Source organism: Callorhinus ursinus, unplaced genomic scaffold (assembly GCF_003265705.2).
Source record: "Callorhinus ursinus isolate GAN/ISIS: 27379988/994484 unplaced genomic scaffold, GSC_fseal_2.0 scaffold15, whole genome shotgun sequence".
Classification (NCBI taxonomy): domain Eukaryota; kingdom Metazoa; phylum Chordata; class Mammalia; order Carnivora; family Otariidae; genus Callorhinus; species Callorhinus ursinus.
The window spans coordinates 42,229,359-42,250,177 of record NW_027397077.1 but is presented as its reverse complement, the minus strand read 5'-3'; the positions used below and the strand labels follow the sequence as shown (position 1 = coordinate 42,250,177).

General features: G+C 46.5%; 1 protein-coding gene across 6 annotated transcripts in view; it reads right to left on the bottom strand.

The window, feature by feature from the left end:
- IFT122 (intraflagellar transport 122) overlaps nt 1-20,819 on the bottom strand; it is a 68,893-nt gene that overhangs the window by 22,260 nt on the left and 25,814 nt on the right. For all 6 annotated transcript variants that reach the window (XR_012380965.1, XR_012380964.1, XM_073901682.1 and 3 more), the window contains 9 exons: nt 20,051-20,242; nt 19,753-19,891; nt 18,335-18,537; nt 17,305-17,442; nt 15,791-15,955; nt 13,290-13,487; nt 8,108-8,248; nt 4,629-4,682; nt 653-814 (listed from right to left, as the gene is read on the bottom strand). Coding sequence is in view for 4 of the 6 variants with exons in the window: in XM_073901682.1 (XP_073757783.1) it covers nt 653-814; nt 4,629-4,682; nt 8,108-8,248; nt 13,290-13,487; nt 15,791-15,955; nt 17,305-17,442; nt 18,335-18,537; nt 19,753-19,891; nt 20,051-20,242 (1,392 nt within the window). In the remaining 2 variants the exon portion in view is untranslated. The remainder of the gene's footprint in view (nt 1-652; nt 815-4,628; nt 4,683-8,107; nt 8,249-13,289; nt 13,488-15,790; nt 15,956-17,304; nt 17,443-18,334; nt 18,538-19,752; nt 19,892-20,050; nt 20,243-20,819) is intronic.

Sequence of the window (20,819 nt, the reverse complement as noted above, 5' to 3'; positions counted from 1 at the left end):
GACCCCCGTCATGTACCCAGACCTGCTGGGGACTAACCTTAATAGAGGACCTGCAAATGCAAGGGAAATCTCTACCATCACAAATACAGATGCACCCCTGGGGTGACAGGAAGCACACTGTGTGAGTACTGGAGGGCAGGGACTCAGTCATGGTGTCTCCAAAGCCCAGTGAAAAGCCTAGTATCAATCAGAGAGCAGACACTTAGGAAACCTTGGATGAAGTGAACCATAATGTCCTGGATAACAATGGTAGAACCAGCTCGTGCCTGAGGACACTGATTCCCAGTGGCTTTTACAAAGGTTTGAGAGAATTTGTGGGAGAAAGACTTGAAGCCCTGAACCCTGAACACTTAATGAAGGGACCATGCTGGCTCAGGCTCACTCTTCAGACAGTCCATCCAGCTCTGTCACTGACAAAGGTCTGAACGGTCATTCTCTTGTCCCTTTGATGTCAGCCTAAAAGGTGAGTTTTGGGTCAGCTTGAACCAGTGGCCATCGATGGTTCCTTTGCCAGTTGCCCAAACCCTTACTAATAAGGCAGTTGCTATTTTCCATCTGTATCACTTCTTGGGATAAACATCTTGGGCAGCACAGTATCAGAACACTGGTGGGTTCCATGTTGCAGCTTGGGCCCAGGATGTGGCTGGATTACCTTGGCATACTCAAACATGCGGAGGTCGGTGTACATGTCGAGTGCGAGGTTCTCATGCCCACTCCTCTTGTACAGTTTGGCGGCTTCGTGGAACTTCCCCTGGTAGGAAAACACATCTGCCAGAAACAGGTCATTGTTGGTCTCTCCCCGCTTCTTCCTCTCCTGGAAAAATTAGAAGCACAGGAAATAGCCTCTGCAGCCATGGCAGGAAGCAGCCTTTACAAAGGTTACATGTTGCTATTTCAAGTTAAGCCCCTGGGCCTTTCTACTGGAACCTCCACTTGGCTCCTGGGCTGTTGTGTCTCTCACCTAGGTTTCTGGTGGGAATGCTTGACAACAAAAGCAGATTTTTTTTCCCCAGATGAGTGAAGATCAAAAGTAATGCCAACTTTTGTTTGTTTAATGGAAATTCCTCAGGGCTGCTTTCTTGTATATTCTTCCAAGGAAACAACTGTATAGTTAGGATGGTGTGTATTTTTTTTAAAGATTTATTTATTTTAGAGAGCAAGAGCGTGCATGCATGCAAGTGGGGAGGGGCAGAGGGAGAGAGAGAACCTGAGCTGAAATCAGAAGTCAGGCACCATGGGTGTCTGGGTGGCTCAGTCGTTAAGCATCTGCCTTCGGCTCAGGTCATGGTCCCAGGGTCCTGGGATCGAGCCCCGCATCGGGCTCCCTGCTCCGCGGGAGGCCTGCTTCTCTTCTCCCTCTCCCTCTCCCCCTGTTTGTGTTCCCTCTCTCGCTGTCTCTCTCTCGGTCAAAAAATAAATAAAATCTTAAAAAAAAAAAAAAAAGAAGTCGGGCACTTAACGAACTGAGCCACCCAGGCTCCTCCAGGATGGTGTGCATTATCCACTTGTTGGTGGCCCCCAAGCTCCCAAGATCTTCCAAGTCCCCAGGCCTGGTTTGGCCGAGCTGTGACCCATGATGATGCAGACAAGCAAAAGTATAGGGTCTCTTCCCAAAAGGAGACTAACAAAACAGGATTATGAGTCTTCATATGTCTTTGTCTCTAAAGAGGTGAGTCACATGTTGAGCATCCACTAGGTGCTGGTTACGTACTTCCCACAAAGAGCCAAGGGTGAGTGGCACCACCCAAGTGTCACACTGAGGGAAGCTGAGATTCAGAAGAGGAGCAGGTCAGGGTCATACAGAGCTGGCATTTGGACTCAGTCTGTATGCTCTTTGTACTACATAATACCACCTTTGGAAACAAGTAACAGTCCCCAACAACATACCTGCATGCATGCGCGCGCGCACACACACACACAAGCAGCAGCGAAGATAAAGTAACTGGCATATTCCTTCCTTCCATGTTAGGGATCGTTCATTAGTCTACTGCTCAAGTATTTGTAAACACTCAATAGCACCCAATCTCTCATCCCCAGCCGTTTCCTTTTGCTTGTTTTCTAGCAAGTGTATCACAGTGGAGGAAGATGAGACATTGAATCAAACTCCGAGACAAGCTGGTAAAGTTTTAACAGCTGGAGGCAACATGCTTTCCCACTGACAGAAATAATTTTTAAAAACCAAAAAAAAAAAACAAACCCAAAAAACAATAACAAAAAAGCCCCCTACACATAGTTTAGGCTAATCAGTCAAATAAACTAACTCCTAATTGTAGGGAGTGAATCAAAATCTTGCAGTGAGATTAAAAAAATAGGTTTCACTAGGCATGGAATTTAGGCGTAGGCCACAGAATATCACCATGATCAGTAGAAGTGATTTACATATATTTAATATGTATGTAGCCATATGGGCAGATTCTCTTCCTCCTGTTATCAGTATAGTTATATTTCCCCTACCCAAAGGAGCCTAGCAAGGAACCTTGCTTCTCTGGAATAATGCCAAATGCCCAGAAGCAAGCTACTAAGGCCTCAGAGCAGCCAAAATGGATCATTACTTGAAAACAAGTTGCTCTTTTTCAAAAGGCAATTCTTACAAGTTTAACCAACTGCCCAGTTCATGGCACACTAGAAGAGGCAGTAAGACAGGAACTCAGTTAAGACATGATAAATAGTGAGAGGTGGTCTCACAGAGGTCAGTTACTTTTGCATAGAGAACATGTTCCATGGCTTCAGGTTAGGCCCCTAGATCCAGACTAGTGGATTCCCAGATGCCTGCCCCTGAGAATAAGCAGTACTGGGCATTACTAGTAGATGGCTCTTCACACATCCAAGTAAGCATCGGAAGATACAGATGCTCCCTCTGACAGTACTGGGGGAGGGGGTAAGTAGGGAGGGTGTGCATCAGAAACAACTTCTTAGATGACAATATGGCCTTGAGTAAAGATAGCTTGAGCTTGGGAATTAGACAGAATTGGCTTTGAGTTCCAACCAAGCTTTTGCCTATGGACCCTTGGGGACGTGACACAGCCTTTCTGAGCCTTAATTTCATTATTTATCAAACAGAAATAAGAACAGTATTTGCACTTCATTAAGTCAGTGTGAGGATTTAAAATACAGCTGACCCTTGAGCAACATGAATGTTAGGGGCACTGACCGCGCCCAGAGTTGAAAATCAAGGCATAACTTTGGACTCCCCCAAATTTAACTACTAATAGCCTACTGTTGACTAGAAGCCTTACTGATAACATAAACAGTTGATTAATACAGATTTTATGTGTTGCATGTATTATATACCGTATTCTTACGATAAAGTAAGCTAGAGAAAAGAAGATATATTTTTTTAAAAGATTTTATTTTCAAGTAATCTCTACACCCAATGTGGGGCTCGAACTCACAACCCCAAGATCAAGAGTCACATGCTCTACTGACTGAGCCAGCCAGGCGCCCGAAGAAAATATTATTAAGAAAATCATATAGGATGCCTGGGTGGCTCAGTCGGTTAAGCATCTGCCCTTGGCTCAGGTCATGATCACAGGGTCCCAGGATCAAGTCCCATATCAGGCTCCCTGCTCTGCAGGGGGGGCCTGCTTCTCCCTCTCCCTCTGCCTGCCACTCTCCTGCTTGTGTGCGCGCGCTCTCTCTCTCTCTGTCAAATAAATAAATAAAATATTTAAAAAGAAAAAAAAGAAAATCATATAGAAGAGAAAACACATTTACAGTACTGCTGTATTTATCGAAAACAATCCGCGGATAGGTGGACCTGTGCAGTTCAACCCCATGTTGTTCCAGGGTCAACTGTAGTGTACACACTGATCATGCATGGGACATAGAGCATGCACTCAACAAGTGGCAACTATTATTCAGCTGAGCAGTCTGTGAGCTCCCGCAGGCCTCCCTTCCACTCAGCTCTTTGCCCACAGGGCTCAGCACAAGGCTTGGCCCATGACAGGTGTTTATTATTCTGAACTGAATTGCAGGGACAAGACATTTGCTGATTTCCTCCCTGCTTCCATATGGGAATTCAAATGTATCTCACATTTCCTTAGCTTCACAATAAATCTGTTCAGGAGAAAAAATCTGTACGCCTTTTCACAGACAGTCACAGGAATTAAGAGTATTGTCTACAGTTACCCAGCAAACGGGTGCCCACAGAACCAGCCCACCCCAGTCCACATGCTCCCTCCCCAGGTCCCATTCCTGTGGGTGGGGAGCAGATCATGAGCATTTGGGAAATGCTTCCTACACTGGCACATTGTTGGAGCCTTAGAGGATGGTAACCACCTAACAACCACTGTAGGGGTGAAAACCAGTTACTGAGAACCTATTTAATCCTCCTAGCAACGCTGGGAAATCAACCCCTTTCACAGATAGAAACTAAAACTTTGGAGAGATTAGGGACCTACCTGCCTCACCCCAGTACCAAGTGACAGACTGCACTCCTTGCTACCAGGTGCTGTCTCCCCGCCCCATGGCATTCTGTACCCCCAGAGCAAGGCTGTGGCCCAAATGCCCAGACACCAGTGGGCTCTGTTTATGTGCCCTCAAGGCTCTCATCTGCTAGAAGAGCTCCCTATAAGCCACTGACAGTGAGTCTGCGCTTTCTTGAGAAGGAAGAACATTTTGTCTTTTACCTCAATGCTGTTGATGAGCTCTAAATATCGGAGGTCTTGTACTCTGGTGAAGGCCTACAGGGGAAGAAATACAAGAATGAAATCAGCTGCCTTCTGGGCTTCAAAAGTGGGTGATTGGCTGGGGGTGGGAAGTCAAGCTTTAGAAAGTGAGCCAGTAAGGAGGGAAAAGAAGCAAGCATTGATTAATCGCCATGTATTCGGGAGGGTTATACCACCCAGTGAGGCACGGCTTTATCCCTGGGATTAGTCCACACAAAGAACAGCAAAGAAGTCCTGGTTGCATCAATCACTTTGGGATTAGGTAAAACAAAACTATGATACTGCAGTCTGTGATGGTGCCCGCTTAGAGGAATCTCTACGCAAAAGAGAAGAGCAGGGCGGTCTGATACGCTGAGGCAGTGTCATCGGAGTGGGAGTGGGGAAGATGTACTGACTGCTATACATCTTGGTGACTGGGATGGAAAGCAGGAGACAGCTACGCTTACCAACAGTGCATAAATACAAGGCACCCAGAGCCCACAGCACCAGCACAGAGGAAGAGGAGGAGGGGAATGCTGAGAAGGAATAAAGATGGTTTCTAGAAGGGAGAGGGAGGTTAGGGAATAAATCACTCCAAGTCCCTGGAAGGCAAACTCTTACGTAAATCCTAAAAGTGTAGCTCTTGCCTTGGACTCACAGTAAAGCCAAAGACTTTAACCCAAGGGCTGCTAGAAGTTTCTAGGCAGCCTTTCTCAGGAAGACTGGTGTTAGTTAAGTCTCCTTTGGTGCTTTCTGATTCTGCAAGGGGTTTAGAGGACTATAACCCACTATGTCAGGCTGATCTTCATGTGGCTTTGCTGTCAATGTTTCTACCCAGATGTGCTGCTTTACAATGTCCCATTTGAAATGGGCTGACACACACCTACAGGAAGCAGCAGGTCCAGGAGTCCTTGAATATGAAATGCAGAAGAACCACCCTGACCACTTGCAGCCTCTACTTCGCTGCATGACATCCTCCATCCCCAAAAAACTTGGGGAAGCGAGCAAATCATCTGGCCTCTGGCTGCCTCACAGATGACCACAATGTGACTTCATCTTTTCATCCTGCAGGGCCAGCCATCCTGTCGGAGACTGGGGATCCAGAGGTGAATATGACCTGTCCCTCTCCCCATTCAGGGGCCCATGTGCTCAAAGGGGAGGCAGATAGATTAAACAGATCATTGAATCTCCATGAGCTACACAAGTATGAACTAGATACCCTGAAGAACACCAATTCACTCTCTGAGCACAGGCAGGGGCAGAGGTAGGATTAAGAGCACCACAGAGTAGGAACACAGAGTAGGAATGGGTATTCCTGAAGAGGAATTCTTTGAAAGGGTAAGGTAGGCATCACGTGAGTAAAGATAGGCCAAGAGTACCTGTTCCTTGCTGGAGGTCTTATAAGCTATCTTCTAGACCTGGGTTTCCTTAAAGCAAAAGGAAAGGGGAAAACCTAGAATGTCTGGCAAAGGGGCAGGGAGGAAAGGAGCATTCCATTCCAGGTGTCAGTCCTAGCTCTGAGATTTTCCACCTGAGAGGCTCTGAACCTACTTCTTCCCTGCCTGTAGGCTCTCAATGTCTGCCTTACGGAAAGGGGCAAATTAGCGATGCCTTCTCCAAGGTCTTTCTAGTTCTGCTCTGCTAGGATTCTAGGATTTGCCACTTTGAGAAATCTGTTTCTGAGTTCCTTCAACCCTCACACATTCTGCAGAGTCAGGGGTGCCCTGGTCAGAGTGGTCAGAGTCACGAGGCCGGTGAATAACCTCAGCAGAGGGAAGTGTGGGAACTGGGAAGCAGCTGCAGTTCTGCTCAACACAGAGGTCCCGGGTGCTCAGAGAGCAGCTCTCCCCTGCCATCTAGTGGGGACACCAGTTTATTGCTGGAACCACCCTCTACCTCCTGTGTGCCTCAGTGACTTGGCAAAGCAGAAAAACAAAGGTGGGGGATTCGGAATTTGGATAAAATGATCAAACTCTAGTCTATAATTGTGGCTATAATACAATAATTTCTATTCTCAGGGAGTGTTTGGGGAATACAGGCTGGGAGTCAGTGTTAAACAAATGAAGGGTTATTCCAGTTTTGTTTTGATCCATTCAAACATTTGCTGAGTACCCAACCCGATGTTGGCTGAACTAAGCTGAGATAGGTGTTTATTTCTTGGGTGTGAGGAGATGACAGTCTCTAAGGAAGACTTTAAATTTCATTCCAGCTTGAAAACAAATGAAACATAGTCTAGGAATACTTAGTTATTCTTCATAACTCCTGGCATTTTGGGGGAGAGGGGGCAGGAGAGGGAAGCTCCCTCCATGAGAATGTTTCCTCCCGCCTTTGAATTCTTAAAATCCTCTCTATTACCAGTTTTCTGACACTTAGTTGATATAAAAATATAATTAAATAACAGCAATTTTACTTGTTTTAAAAACAGCTAGCATTTGTATAACCATTGCTAGTTCTGGAAGCCCTTTTACAACGTGGTAGTTAAGCCTAATGACCCTGTGTCAGGAAGGCAGGGCAGTTAGCATTTTCACCATCCCCACTGCAGACATAGGAGGATGGAGTCTATGAGAGAGGCGGCTGGGATGGGGTCATCCAGCCTATATACAGCAGAGATGGTATCCGGCCTTGGTTCCTCTCTCCTTTCATGCCTACAAGTCTTGACCTAGCATAGGGCGGGCACCACATACCCCTGCAATTCCTTCCCTGCATGCTCAGTAATATGAGCAAATGAGTATATGATTAATTGGCTATGGGAAGATAAAGAGGGAAGGGAGAAGTAGGGGAGAGAGAGTTGAAGGCCATTCCTTTCCTCCACCTCAGGTTCTAGATGAAAACCCAACTAAGAGCTGGGCTTTTTCTGATGCGTGGCAAGGGGTCAAATGTTGTCAGCCAGTTTCTGTAGTTTTAATATACTGGCCAGGAAATGACACCATGATTGAAGCCACGAAAGTATGTGGGGAGTGACACTGCGGTCAGAATCAGAGAGCTCGACTATCTCTTTGACCAAACCTAGCAGGGTACAAAGAAAAATAGCACTGTGTAAAAAATGGCCAATACCAATAAGTGCTCATACCAAATATAAAAGCTACCCTTGATTGCATCCCTATTACATGCCATGCTTTCAGCTAGGTGCTTTACATAATTATAGCTAATAAGGGTGACAGCTAGAATCTATCAGATGTTTCTCCTATATCAGGCTTTACAGACATTACCATATTAGACCCTTAGAACTTTGTGAGGATGGGGCCAATCATCACCCCAATTTTATAAATGAGCAACCTTAGAAATGAGTTACCCGCCCAGACTCAGGAGGTAGCTGAGTTGAGATCTGAACCCAGGCGAGTCTATCTCCAGAGCTCACTACAGTATGTGTCTGCCTCTTCATATATCACCTGGAGTCCCTTTTGCCTCCTCAAGGGAGCCTCTAAGGGCCAGATTCCAGCTTAGCCTGACTAGATGCTTACCTTCTTTGCTGTTTCAAACTCTAATCCTTCTAAAGCTTCCATAGCCAGCTCACGCCAGTCAGTGTCCGTCACTCCCAAGCAAGCAATCTGGTAGGCTTCTTTGAACATTTTCCTATCCAGGTACTGGTACATCGGAGCAGACTACAGGATTTCATCAAAAGGAAAGAAGATTGTTTTCAGAGCAATGGAAAGAATCAGATTCATACAAAGCCTGACTCCAGATGTGTGCCACTGACTTAATTACAAATGACCACAGAGCAACACTATAAAGATTAATCAGTACTCTTCTCACCCCACACACCCCACATGCCTTCCAGTTGCTGCCCCCTTTCATAGCCAAAACATAGCATTCAGCAGCACAAACTTCTTGCCTGTTCTTCCCTCTACCACCAGCTTTTCCCACCTCCAGGTCTGCTTTACCACAAGATATCACCCTCGTCTCGAATGCCCTTGCTCCTCTTCACCCTCTGGAAAGTACCTATTTGGCTCTGAAGGCCCAGTTAAAATATCACCTCTTCTGGAAAGTCTTCACTGACCCCTCAAGGAAAGGAGTCTGAGCTTTCTCTGCCCTTTATCCAGATCTCAACTGTGCTGTAATTAAAAGCCTGTCTCCCCCACAAGTCTGGGCACAACCTGAGAGTAGTGGTGGGGTTGTACTTAACTTCCCCAGCAGGCCCTCAGTCTATGTTTGCTGGAGGAAGGAACAACATTACTGTGAGGAGGGGGTCGGGGATGACCTCCTATAAAGAGGGCTGAGAAGCCATCTTACCCAAGAAACCTAAGTGATTTGCTCCAGGTTACTCAGAAAGGCACATCTGTCTGAGTTCCCTGGAGCTGGGAACCTTCCTGCAGTCCCTCCTTCCGGATGGGGCTGCCTCACTGTGATACCTGTGAGTGCTTCCTAATAACTTCTCTTCTTAGCTTTACATACTGCTTTTGGATCTGTCCCAACAGGTCTGTGTTGCAGGTTATCAGTCCCGGATTATGGTCTGAAGGCACAGAAGCAGCACAGGGAAGACGTGGGGCTGGAGCCTGGGGTGAGCTGACTCCAGGTCCCGAGTACTTTCCTGGCTCTTGGGTATGGGATATGTGTATGTGTGCGTCCACACGAACAAGTCTGAGCTGGGTCTGGTGTCCTGAATAACGGAAGGCCCTGCCCTTGTTTTAGGCCAGCGTGCTGAAGGGAACTCAATCTCTCCCGGGCAGTAGAGATCAATCAGCCAGTACTTCATGCTAATGGTTCCCAAATGTGAAGCTAGAAGTGCTGTTTTCTCCATTTGGGGCCTATACCTTTGAACTTTCCTGTCTCATTTTTTAGCTTTCGAGTTGAAGGATTTTTTTCTTCTTTCTTAAGCCATTCTGCCCTCTGACAGCAAGATGTGGCTGCTTCGGAGTGCTCATCTTTTCTCCCGTACCATTGCACCTACTCTTTCTACCTTTAGCGGGGTAGCAGGGTATGGACAGGGGAACAGCTGAGCCAGAACCCAGACCTAGCTCAGCCACATCCTAGCTGTGTGCTTTTATTTAGGTAAACTGTTTAACTTCTCAGGGCGCCTGGGTGGCTCAGTTGTTAAGCGTCTGCCTTCGGCTCAGGTCATGATCCCAGGGTCCTGGGATCGAGCCCTACACCGGGCTCCCTGCTCAGCGGGAAAGCCTGCTTCTCCCTCTCCCACTCCCCCTGCTTGCGTTCCCTCTCTCGCTGTGTCTCTCTCTGTCAAATAAATAAATAAAATCTTCAAAAATAAATAAATAAATAAACTGTTTAACTTCTCTTTAGATGCCCTGCCCAGCTCACAGGATACCAGGAGCAAACAAGAGACGTGCTCAGTACCTCCACTGTATTTTCGCAGCACCAGCTCCTCGCCATCTCCCCAACTCTCCAGACTTGTTCCTACCCCCATCTTTCCCCCTGTCCGAAATAATCTCCCTGCTCCTCTCTGCCTCCCCAGACGTTTTGGGGGCTCAGATCAAGTGTCACCACCTCCTGGAAGCTTTCTCAAACACCCCATGCATAATGAGCTCTCCTTTCTAAACTCCTTTAGTGAGCACCCTCTGTTCCAATTTAGTTCTGTTTTGTAGTGTTTGCTGCTTTAAGATGGTTAATAACAATAGGAATTGGGCCAGACAAAACCTGAAAGATAGGTATATTTAGTTGCATAGAAAAGAAGTGAGTCCCCAAAGAGTGAAAGGGGTTGCCCAAGATCACAGGTGGTTCAGGCGGCAGAGTCAGAACTCAAAGCCGGTGCTCTTTCCCCGAAACTGCACAACTTCTTGCCATGCTGAATGCCCCGTAACGCTGGAACAGGGACTTGGACAGACACATTAGAATCGAGGATACGATGAATGGTTAACATTTGGGCTTGCTTGGGAGGCACAATCTGAGAGTGGGAGTTTTAAAAATATCCTAACTGAACAAATGCCCTCTGAGTTCTACTTTATCTCACTGTTGCATTCCAAGCATGAAGTCACCACCCGCCCCGAGAAGCCTGACTAGGGCTTGCCGCCCTACTTGGCAGCCCTGACAAACCAGTTCTTGCACAAGATGATGTAAATTTCTAAAGGAAACCAGAAATCCCCAGAGTGGGTCTGATGCTTTCTCCCTCCTCTCTAGGCCAAAACCACAGAATGGCTGGAGGCAGAGGCAACAGATAAATAGCCTTTGTCTTGAGGCTGCCTCTCCTAACCCTTGGCAGTTCTGACCCTGCTGCATCAGCAGGATGGGCCTGGGGAAGCTATTGGGGGCGGGGGACTGGATGGGGACTCTGGCTTCTGAATTTTAAGGGCTTGGCAGAGGAAGCCCCAGGCCGCCCCTATGGCTCCTCTTGGCCAGCCAAAGCCAGGGAGCAGCAAACTGCATTTATCTTTGAGGTCAGGATGGCAGTCTTGGGAAAAAAACTGATAATTAGCATAGCCTGTTTGGCACGATTAAGGAAGATTGGGTTTCTGATGGATGTGGTGCATGGGTTTGGGACGGGGAGCAGATGAGGACTACAAGGAAACAATCCAGTAGTGGCTGTTCTTGCCCCTCCTCTTGCTGCCGCTTCCACCCACCTCTCTCCTTTCTTTCTCTTTCCTTTTCCTCAGGTCTGAATTCCACTAATATTTATTGAATAACTGCTCTGTGTCAGGCACTAATAATTTCTGCACAATGAGTAACAAGTACCATCAGCTTAGAGGAAGAAGCGGACCCCAGCCCCACCCTTTACAAGAAGCCAAGTCAGGCTTTCAGTGACTATGAAGGTGGGGAAATCCTGGCTGGGCTGAGGACACAGGATCTCACTGTCCTCCCAGCCCTTCGACCCTCCTCTGAAGCCCCTCAATAAAATGGTTCGATGCCCTCCACCCCCACCCAGAAAAAGGAAGCTGAAGGGCAATCTAGAAACATGTCTAAAAATCTGTCAAATGTACATGGCCTTTTATCCAACAATTTCACTTCCAGGAACTCACACCAAGAAGCTAAGGTGCGATAGGTACAAAGGACTTGGCAAGAAAGACGCTATCTACAATAGCAAAAAAGCTGTAAGCAGCAAAAGTGTCCAACGACAGGTACTGGTTGAATAAGCTGTGGAACATCTATGTGATAGGATACAAAGCAGTCATTAAAAACAATGTGGGGGGGGCGCCTGGGTGGCTCAGTCATTGAACGTCTGCCTTCGGCTCAGGTCATGATCTCAGGGTCCTGGGATGGAGCCCCGCATCGGGCTCCCTGCTCCGCGGGAAGTCTGCTTCTCCCTCTCCCACTCCCCCTGCTTGTGTTCCCCTCTCGCTGTGTCTCTTTCTGTCAAATAAATAAATAAAATCTTTAAAAAAAATTAAAAAGTAAAAACAATGTGAGGGTGGGGACAGCGGGGAGGCGGGTGGGGTTATAATAAAAGGGCAACCCAACATCAGAGATCTCATGGGTTGGTGGTAGTAGCGACATGAACCTACATAGGTAAAACATTTGTACCATAATTTTGCAAACTGTTACCAGTGGGGAAGCTGGACAAGTTGTACAAGAGATCTCTGTATGATTTCTTACAACTATAGGTCAATCTACAGTCATCTTAGTATTTTTAAAATGCTAGAAAAGTACACTTATTGAGGTGGGTCCATGCTTCCGGTAGATTGCTGAGAGAAAAAGCCACACTGCTAGCTGACAGCCAATACTTCATACAAAGTGATGGGTCTGTAATATGTAAAGGTTAGGTTAAATTGGAAGATGGCGATAAAGGACAGTGATTAAAAATCTCTTGTTTGTGGCCCACATTCAGTAAAGGAAGTATAGTAAATCTGAGGTTTCATTTATAGGAGCAATATTTATAGATAAGAGTCAAAAACAATATTTACAGTAGATTCTACTTTTGTTTAACATGCTCATATAAAATCGTATACTCGTAGTTGTATATTCTGCATATATTTACATATATATATATACAGAAAAGGCCTGGGTGGGTATGTCCTAAAATGTTTAAGACTGATTCCCCTTGAGGTTGGGATTCTGAGGGCTAAGCCTCTCCTTCGTTCTTGTCTCTACTTTATGGCAGTTCTACAGCGAGCATGATTCACTTGGGGAGCAGACAGGCAGCTGCGACAGCTGAGATTAGGCCAGCCCTGACTTGGGTTGCCAATCTCTGCCCTCCCATCTGTGTTTCTGCCCTCCCCTGTTTGTGGCTCCAGGCCCCCATTTCTGTTCTGGCCTCCTAGTTTGAGGGACTTGTGCAGATAGTCCCATGCTCCCTTCTTGGCTCACAAGACCTCAGGCCCCCTCCCCATCCCACCCATATTCTCTTTTCTCTCACACACACCAGCTCCCCTCCTCCCTCTGTGCATACACACTGCTGCGCTCCCAGCTTTGCTGGCTTACTCCACTCTGCCCCATGCACGGCCCTCGGTGAAACACACTCTGTCTGAAGACAGACAACCCTGAATACCCTCCCTGTCCCAACCAGGAAAGGGGGATAAGAAATAGAGGCTCAGTGAGGTGGAGCTGTTTGCCCAAAGACACACAGGTTGTACAGGGTGGAGGCAGGCTTCCAGATTCTAGTCCAGAATACCTTCCACGACATCACAGCTGCAATTCCTCTCTCTTCCCTCTCCTCCCTCCCCATCCATCCCCCAACCCAATGCATCAGTGAGGGGCCTGGCTTTCCTGGTCTGGCCCTGCCACTCGCTGCTGGGGGCTGACAAGCGCCCCGGTTACCTGCGGCACCTCCACAGCTGACATGGAGAAGACATGGAGGCAGAAGATCTTGGAGCCATTGTAGCCCACCACAAAGCCCTGTAGCTTCTGCTGGTGCACAGGGAAGGTGCTGGCTTTGATGTTGAGGCAGCCCCCTCCTGAGAAGCAGAGCATGTCTTCACACTGGGTGTTCCAGGCCACGCTGTTGGCATTCGGCTCCTGAGGGACAGGGGTAGTGAGGGCCTGGTGCCAACCACCCTGGCCTTGGGTACAGCCCTGCACTCCATCAAGCGTTCTTTTTAAAGCCTGAATCACACGAAATTGCTCACAGTGGGATGGTGGGAAAGCCAGGAAAAGTGAACCATAAGAAAAGGATAGAAGCACAGAGGCAAAATCCTCTATGTACTTCATGTTAGAACTGTTTTTAATAAGCAAGCATTACTTTTGAAAAAAAATTATTATCCCAAATATTAATCATTACACAGTGAGAAAATGAGCAAAGTGGCTTTACTTCTGTTAGAAAATGGGAATACATAAATATGTATAGAAGATTTAAAGGGATCTGTTCCAAAAAATTAACAGAGATTATTTCGGGGTGGGTGGAATGGTGGGTGCTTTTTATTTGCTATGTTTTTTGTTTGCCTGAAATTTCTTTTGGTCATGAACATCCATTGTTTTTTTATAATAAGAAAAAAGTGTTATTTTTATATTAGAATATATTGTCTCTGCATTTAAAATTCTCACACTGGAGAAATACAGTCACCCTGGGAGGCACCCCCTTCCCCCTACCTCCTCTCAAAGGTTTCCGCTTAGCTCTGGAGCCCCAGGGACCAGCAGATGTTCATACCTTTCTGCCTAGAATCTTCTACAGTGTCTGAATCTCTTATAATGAGCATGGATTACTTTTATAATGAGAAAAAACAATATAGCTGTTTTCATTTGCGGGGGGCAGGGGCAGCAGAGAGAAGAAAAAGACAGCTGGGAATGTTTATGTCTCCTGGCAAAGTCTGAGAATCACCTTCCCTAGCCTACTACAAAACCCTCAGTGGGGATGGGGAAGGACACATGCCCTTCCATTCCTGTACGGTTCTAGGCTCAGGCGCAGATTCACAACTGGGGGCTTGCTAACCCACCTACAGGAGGTGGTTTTTAGGTTGCGGAGAGAAGTTAACAGTTAGGGCCCTGTTTTATACCAGGCATTGAGCTAGGTACTGTGGTATCTTGTTTAGTCCTATAGCAATTCTGTGAGGGGGCATTTACTAGTTCCATTTCAGAGATAAGGAGAAGTTTAGGCTCAGAGAACTATACTGACTTGCTGGATATCACACAGTAAGTGGTGAGGGCAGGACTGGAGCCCAGGTCTGTCTAAAAACAAAACCTGTGCTCTTTTCTCCCCCCTTAATCACTCTGCCTTGATTTATTAGAGTCAGCTCAGGCTAGCAGTACCCAGGTGGCCCCTTCCAACTGAGGCAGCTCCCTATACTCCAGCATCCCTCTGCCCTGCTAATTCTGCTCCCAAGGACAAACAGGAGCCCTGAGAAGGGAATCTCGACCTGCAGATTAATACCGGGACACCCTTTGTGCCGAGGAAGCCAGAAAGGGGAGGTTTCAGCTTCAGAGGGGAGCTTGCTTCAGGCAAATGGGCCCTGACCTCTTACAAAGTCCTAAAGAGGCAAAGAGTGGCACTGAGTACGGCAGAAAGCCAGCCAGGAGCTGGGCATGAAACCCTTGGGATTTCTTCTCCAGTGACACACTTCTACCAGCCATAGCATCAAATGGTGTGTAAACAATGCTTATCTCCTAAAACAGTTCACATTCTGTTGGCTCTGATAGCATCCTTGTGAAATAACTAGAAGGTTATCATCCTTTCCCTTCTTTCAGATGACAAAACTGGTCCTATTTCTTTACTGTGTCTTAGGTCACTTATAGATACAGGCAGACCTCTAATTGGCAAGAAGCACTTTTGCAAAAGAATCATCCTCACATTGACCAATGCACTGAGAGCCTATCAAGCGCCCCACTTAAATTTATTATTATTCAGGCACCTGGGTGGCTCAGTTGGTTAAGCGACTGCCTTCAGCTGAGGTCATGATCCTGGGGTCCTGGGATCAAGCCCCATGTCGGGCTCACCGCTCAGCAGGGAGTCTGCTTCTCCCTCTGGCCTTCCCCCACCCCCCATCATGCTCTCTCTCTCATTCTCTCTCTCAAATAAAATCTTAAAAAAAAATTTATTATTATTCATTTACTGTTCACAGAAAGAAAGGTGTTACTTGCCCATCTTACCTGTGAGGAAAGCAAAGTTCAAAGTGGCTTACCCAACTCCTGCAGCTCATGTGTGGGAGGAGTGGGCTGTGCCCTGGGGCCTCTTGGGCTCTGTGCCCCTGCTCAAAGCCTATACCCCTACACATCACTGCTCCTCCCGGAGACCTGCCTGGGAACCAGAGGGTGAGCACCTCCTGCAGGGACTGGGAAATAGAGAAGGAATCAAAGGACCATGTCCTAAAAACTCTCTGGGATTTCACCTGAAAAAGCAGCTCCTTGGTGTGGATGTCATATACCAGACATGTGTCGTTTTCATCCACCACAGCCAGCTTGTTACGGGAAGCACTCATGTCCAAGCAGCGCACGGCTGTGGCCTGCTTCAGCAGGACAATGGCAAAGAGATTGTCCACAAAGATCTTTAGGATCTGGTGAAATTTTAGAGAAAAAAGTGTGAGTCACCATGGCAACAAGACCCCGGAACTGCGCCAGGCTGTTGGAATCCATGTGTTCTACAAGAACAACTCCCACTAACTTCAACAGAGGTTCCATGCAGAGAAAAGGACTCATTAAAAGAACAGGAGCGGGGGCTTATCCTTAGGAGACCAGAAGTGTGGTTCATCAGAGGTTGACAAAGCAATTACAGGCCCAAGACATGACAAATTCACTTGAATGTCTGCTTAACTGGGGATTTGTTAACAACATTACCCAAACTGCAGGATTAGGAGACACCATCTATCAAAATCTGAGTCACAAACTAACACAGGAAGAAGCTACTTTAAACACTGACAAGACATTGGGTATAACCACAGCAAAATAATGATGATGATAAGGATGATGACAGCTATCAGTTATTGACTATTTCTGACAGCCCTCTGAAACATGAGGCATTATCCTCATTTGTAAAATCTGAGCCTCAGAGAGGCAAAGTGACCTGCCCAGGGTCACACAGCTAGTGAGTAGCAAAGCACGAACATGACCCCAGGTCGACCTGCCCCCAAAGTCCATGTTCTCAGGCCTCACACTGGAAGTGACAGCTGACCATGAGAAAGATGCAGACTTTCCATCCCTTTGGTATTGCTACCCTGCTGCCCCCACTAATTTCATACTCCATGACTTCTGTCCCCAGGAAAGGCCTGACAAGCTTTAGCCACAAGCCATCTGCTAGACAGCTAGGCTCTCAGGCTCATGCAGTTATATTTTCACTTTCAAATTTCCATGTAGCCCACTCAGAACTTTTCTTATTTTGAGCAAAGAACACACACACAAATCTGTTTAATTGTGTAACCTAGATTTTCCACATCTATATGAGCAAAGGGCCCATGTTTCTTATAACACCTAGTAATAGCCTGAGGACCAGCACCCTCTAAAACACAAGCTAGAACACACTGCCTTAATCCATTCATTGCCCTAATAGGGATCTGACCTAAGAATGAGCTCTGCCTTCCTCTCTAGCAAGCCCGTGAAAACTGTACCTCTAACAAATCTCCCATCTTCTGGGTGCCCACTAATCCACTCTACGGGCAACCCAGAAGCCACAGTGCCAACCCTGCTAGAATGCAGCACGCTCTAAGTCTAAGGGCCACTGCATCTTTGGCCTGAAGCCGTCCTCAAAAATGAAACTCTGGGTTGCCCTCCAATGTGTCTATGGTGAATGTGGGGTGGGGGAAGCCATTTTACCTGCCCCAGGGAAACCATCTTAGGGTCATAATGAGTCTGGTCCCTATGGTCTGCATACAGATAATCAGCCTGATGGGAGACACATGAGAGCACTCACCTGTCCATTCTTCAGGCCTACTAACAGACCTTCCCTTCCTGGAGGGCCACCGATCACCTTGATGTAGCGAATGAGAGACTCCATCTGCCACTCCCGCTCCTTCACTCCACTGAAGGACAAGCACTGTAGCCGTTTCTCCTAGAAAGCAAACCCAGCTCTGCATGGATATTTGACAGAGTAAGTGAGGGATGAAAAATACCTACACATTCAGTGTCTATTGAACCCCATCTAGTCCCTATGATTGGCATTGTTCATTAATCCTTTATGTAAGCCTTCACCACAGAGCCCAGCTCAGCCTCACAACTTCTGTGCAGACCTCTGGGAAGCCACAGAGGCAGCATCCAAAAGCACACTTTTTTGTCACATCTGTAACTTGTGGCACCTCTAAACTGCTTGAAGTTCTTGACTTTCAGAGAGATTTTATTTGTATTTTACATATAGTGATTTCTAAAGGATTTCTTCCACTTTATCACTTCTAACAGGACTACTTTTATGAAACTAAATCCACCTCTACTTCCAAGAAAGATGCCGGGCTGGCCTTCCCTCAAAGTCTTTCCAAACTTCTCTTGGCATTGCCCTAGACATTTTGTAGAAAGCTCTCAGTTGAGAAATTTCTTTCTGTGGAAAAATCTTTCAGCAAGTAAAACTTCCTTTACTATTTTTGAGTTGATATTATATATTTTTTGTTGTTTAACAGAAAGATAACATAAATTATGTGTATATGTTTACCAAAAAAAAAATCGCTCTTCATTTCTATCAGTGTATGCTTTAAGTCATTAAAACATGTATAATCCTAGGATAACAAAGTGCTTTGCAATACAAAAAGGTATTCTCCAGGTTATGGCCCATGACTTTCTAGTAGAGTCTAACTCCTCTAGATGTCAATAAAATTAAAGCAATGAACAGCTACTGAGTTTGATGGAAAGGGACTTGTTTCTTAGTGTTCGATTTTAAAACCATGATTTGGGTACCCTATCCTTGGAGGAAACATGAAGAAGATTCAGCCCGATCCCTCTAACCTGCTGCCCACCTGGCAGAGGATGATGTGATCGGCACACACCACCAGGAGGTTGCATTCAAACTTCTTGACAATCTTCTCCTTCACCCGGTAATGCATATCTGACGAGTCGTCTGAATACAACTCATAGATGAGGATTTTCTCTGGCAGTTGGATAGCTAATCGATTTTTGTAGATGGCAATTTTCTTGACAAGCTCTTTGCATTTAATCCGAACTGTCAAAGAAAAAGAAATCCAGCTCTAGCAAGAGATTGTTAAGTAAGGTAGAAGGCAGAAAAATTAAAAGCTATCATTTACTTAATGTTACTGGCAATTAAAGCAGACACTCTCATCAAAAATTCTTTACAGAGTGTCTAATATGTGCAATCAGCTCTACTAAACAATGGCATCCAAAATCATATACAATCTTTGTGGTTCAAAGTTTACAACTGAGTATGGAAAGTAAAATTCTTAGTGATACCCTCACTTGCTAAATATGAGTTTAAACTCCTCTGCACAACATTAATGTATTGCCCCTAATGATCAGAAGGCCATCTGGATGACTATCCATGCCTCTAAGCTACTCTCCACTCGCCACCGTCAACAACAGAGAACTGCATGTAGTTTCTGGTATATACTAGGCTTTCACACTCTAACGGCAGACCAGATGGAGAAAATGTCCCCAGAATGGAAGCTGGGGAGCCGCCCAAGTGGCTATACCCTCACCAGCACAACTGGAATCTTCAGCCAGAGGTGCTCCCAGATGGGAACCAAAGGATGCCAGCTGAATCTGTAAGACAACCCTCAGTGTGTATCCCTACACCCAGGCACTGGGCAGGGTGCTATGGCCAGCACAGCTGTGTGTGACTACACTTGAAATAAGTGGATCCTTAGCCCATTTAACCAGCATGGCGACTTGAGTGGACAGTGGATGAAACTGAGGTTCAGACAGACTGTGCTAGGCCTGGAACTTGGATCTTCTGACTGAGCCTGTGGTGACCCACTTCCCCTGCTTAACCTTGGGGTAAGGACCCATCAGGAGGCAAGTGGAGATGAGGCTGAGAGAGAAGGTCTCCAGTATATCCACACCAGAGAGGATATAGGTCCACAAAGACCCATGCAGTTCAGCCACCCTGGTTCTGACATGCCATGCATTATCCTCCCTTAGTCAGAGGGTCCGTGTTCCCCTTGGAATTAGCAGCAGCAAAATTATGTTAAGTCTGCGCCCCCCCCTTTTTAAGAGAGGGTTTATTGCTCTCATTAAATCCTCAAAGACATCTACATTCTCCCCTTAACCTCCAAAAAAAAGAGGCAAGAACCAGTGGTCCAACGTGTTTCCAAAAGACTGAGGAGGAACATTCCCTATCATTTCACTTGCCCTATCAGCAGCCCTCTCAACCTACCCCTCTTCTCAAAGGCTGGAGGGCAGAGGGGCCATACCTGCCTTTTACCTTTCTGCTCGGTGATCAGGTGCTGCACGATGACATCAGTCATGCTATCCCTGTAAGCATACCGGTCCTTGTAGAGCCCATGGACAGTACTGAAAATAAGCTGGTAGAAGGAAATGGTGCCATCTTGGCAGCCTACCACCTGCAGGGAAAGAGAGTTGTTAATTCCCAGCTCTCTGTGGAGAAAGAGTCTGCCCTCCCAGTTGTCAGGAACAAATGTCAATGATCTGACTGGCTACACATGCCTGATGTCTGTGCCTGCTTAGGCAATGGCCCAACAGAATGAACTTCCTCTTCTTACCACGTAGTTGGAGTCAGGTTTCACTTTACACGTCCACACCCAGGAGTTCTGCTCCCCAACAGTCCCAAGCCGCACTCCGTCCTTGGTGAAAAGGGATACTTGCTTGTCTGACCCTCCCAGCAAAATGTACTCCCCTTTAGTAAAGTAGCTGAGGCAGCAGGGGTCAAAGTTCAGTGACCGATCCTTCCCAATCTGAGGAAAGAAAACACACACCAAGGGAAAAACCACTAGTGAATCCATAGTATTCACAACACAATTTAGGGCTTTTCCTACCAACTTTAATGAGGGGAGTCAAGAAGACAAGGGCAAGCTGGCCACCGTTATCCCCTGTGGGATTCCATCATGAACACAAGCTAGTCTCCTCTGGAGCACCCTACTCCTCCCCTCCACATAGTTGAATCCTCCACTGCTAGGGTGGGCAGCATTCCGCCCAGTCCCCACTAGCTGCTCCAGGTATGTGTCTTAGCAACTCAACCAATCCAGACCCAGGGATTGGTCTTTCTCCCATAGGCTCTCCTCCACACACAGCCCTTGCAAGGGTTCCATGGTTCCCCTCAGCTTCTTTCTTCTATTTTTTTTAAAAAAGTATTTCATAAAGCCAAATATATCCAATTTAAAAAATTGTCCTCTCTTCTGAAACTACAACCATCCTACTTTTCTTTATAATAACCTTATTGAGGTATAATTCACATATCATACAATTCACCCATTTAAAGTATATAATTAATTGTGCAAACATCATCACTAATTCAGAACATTTCTATCACCC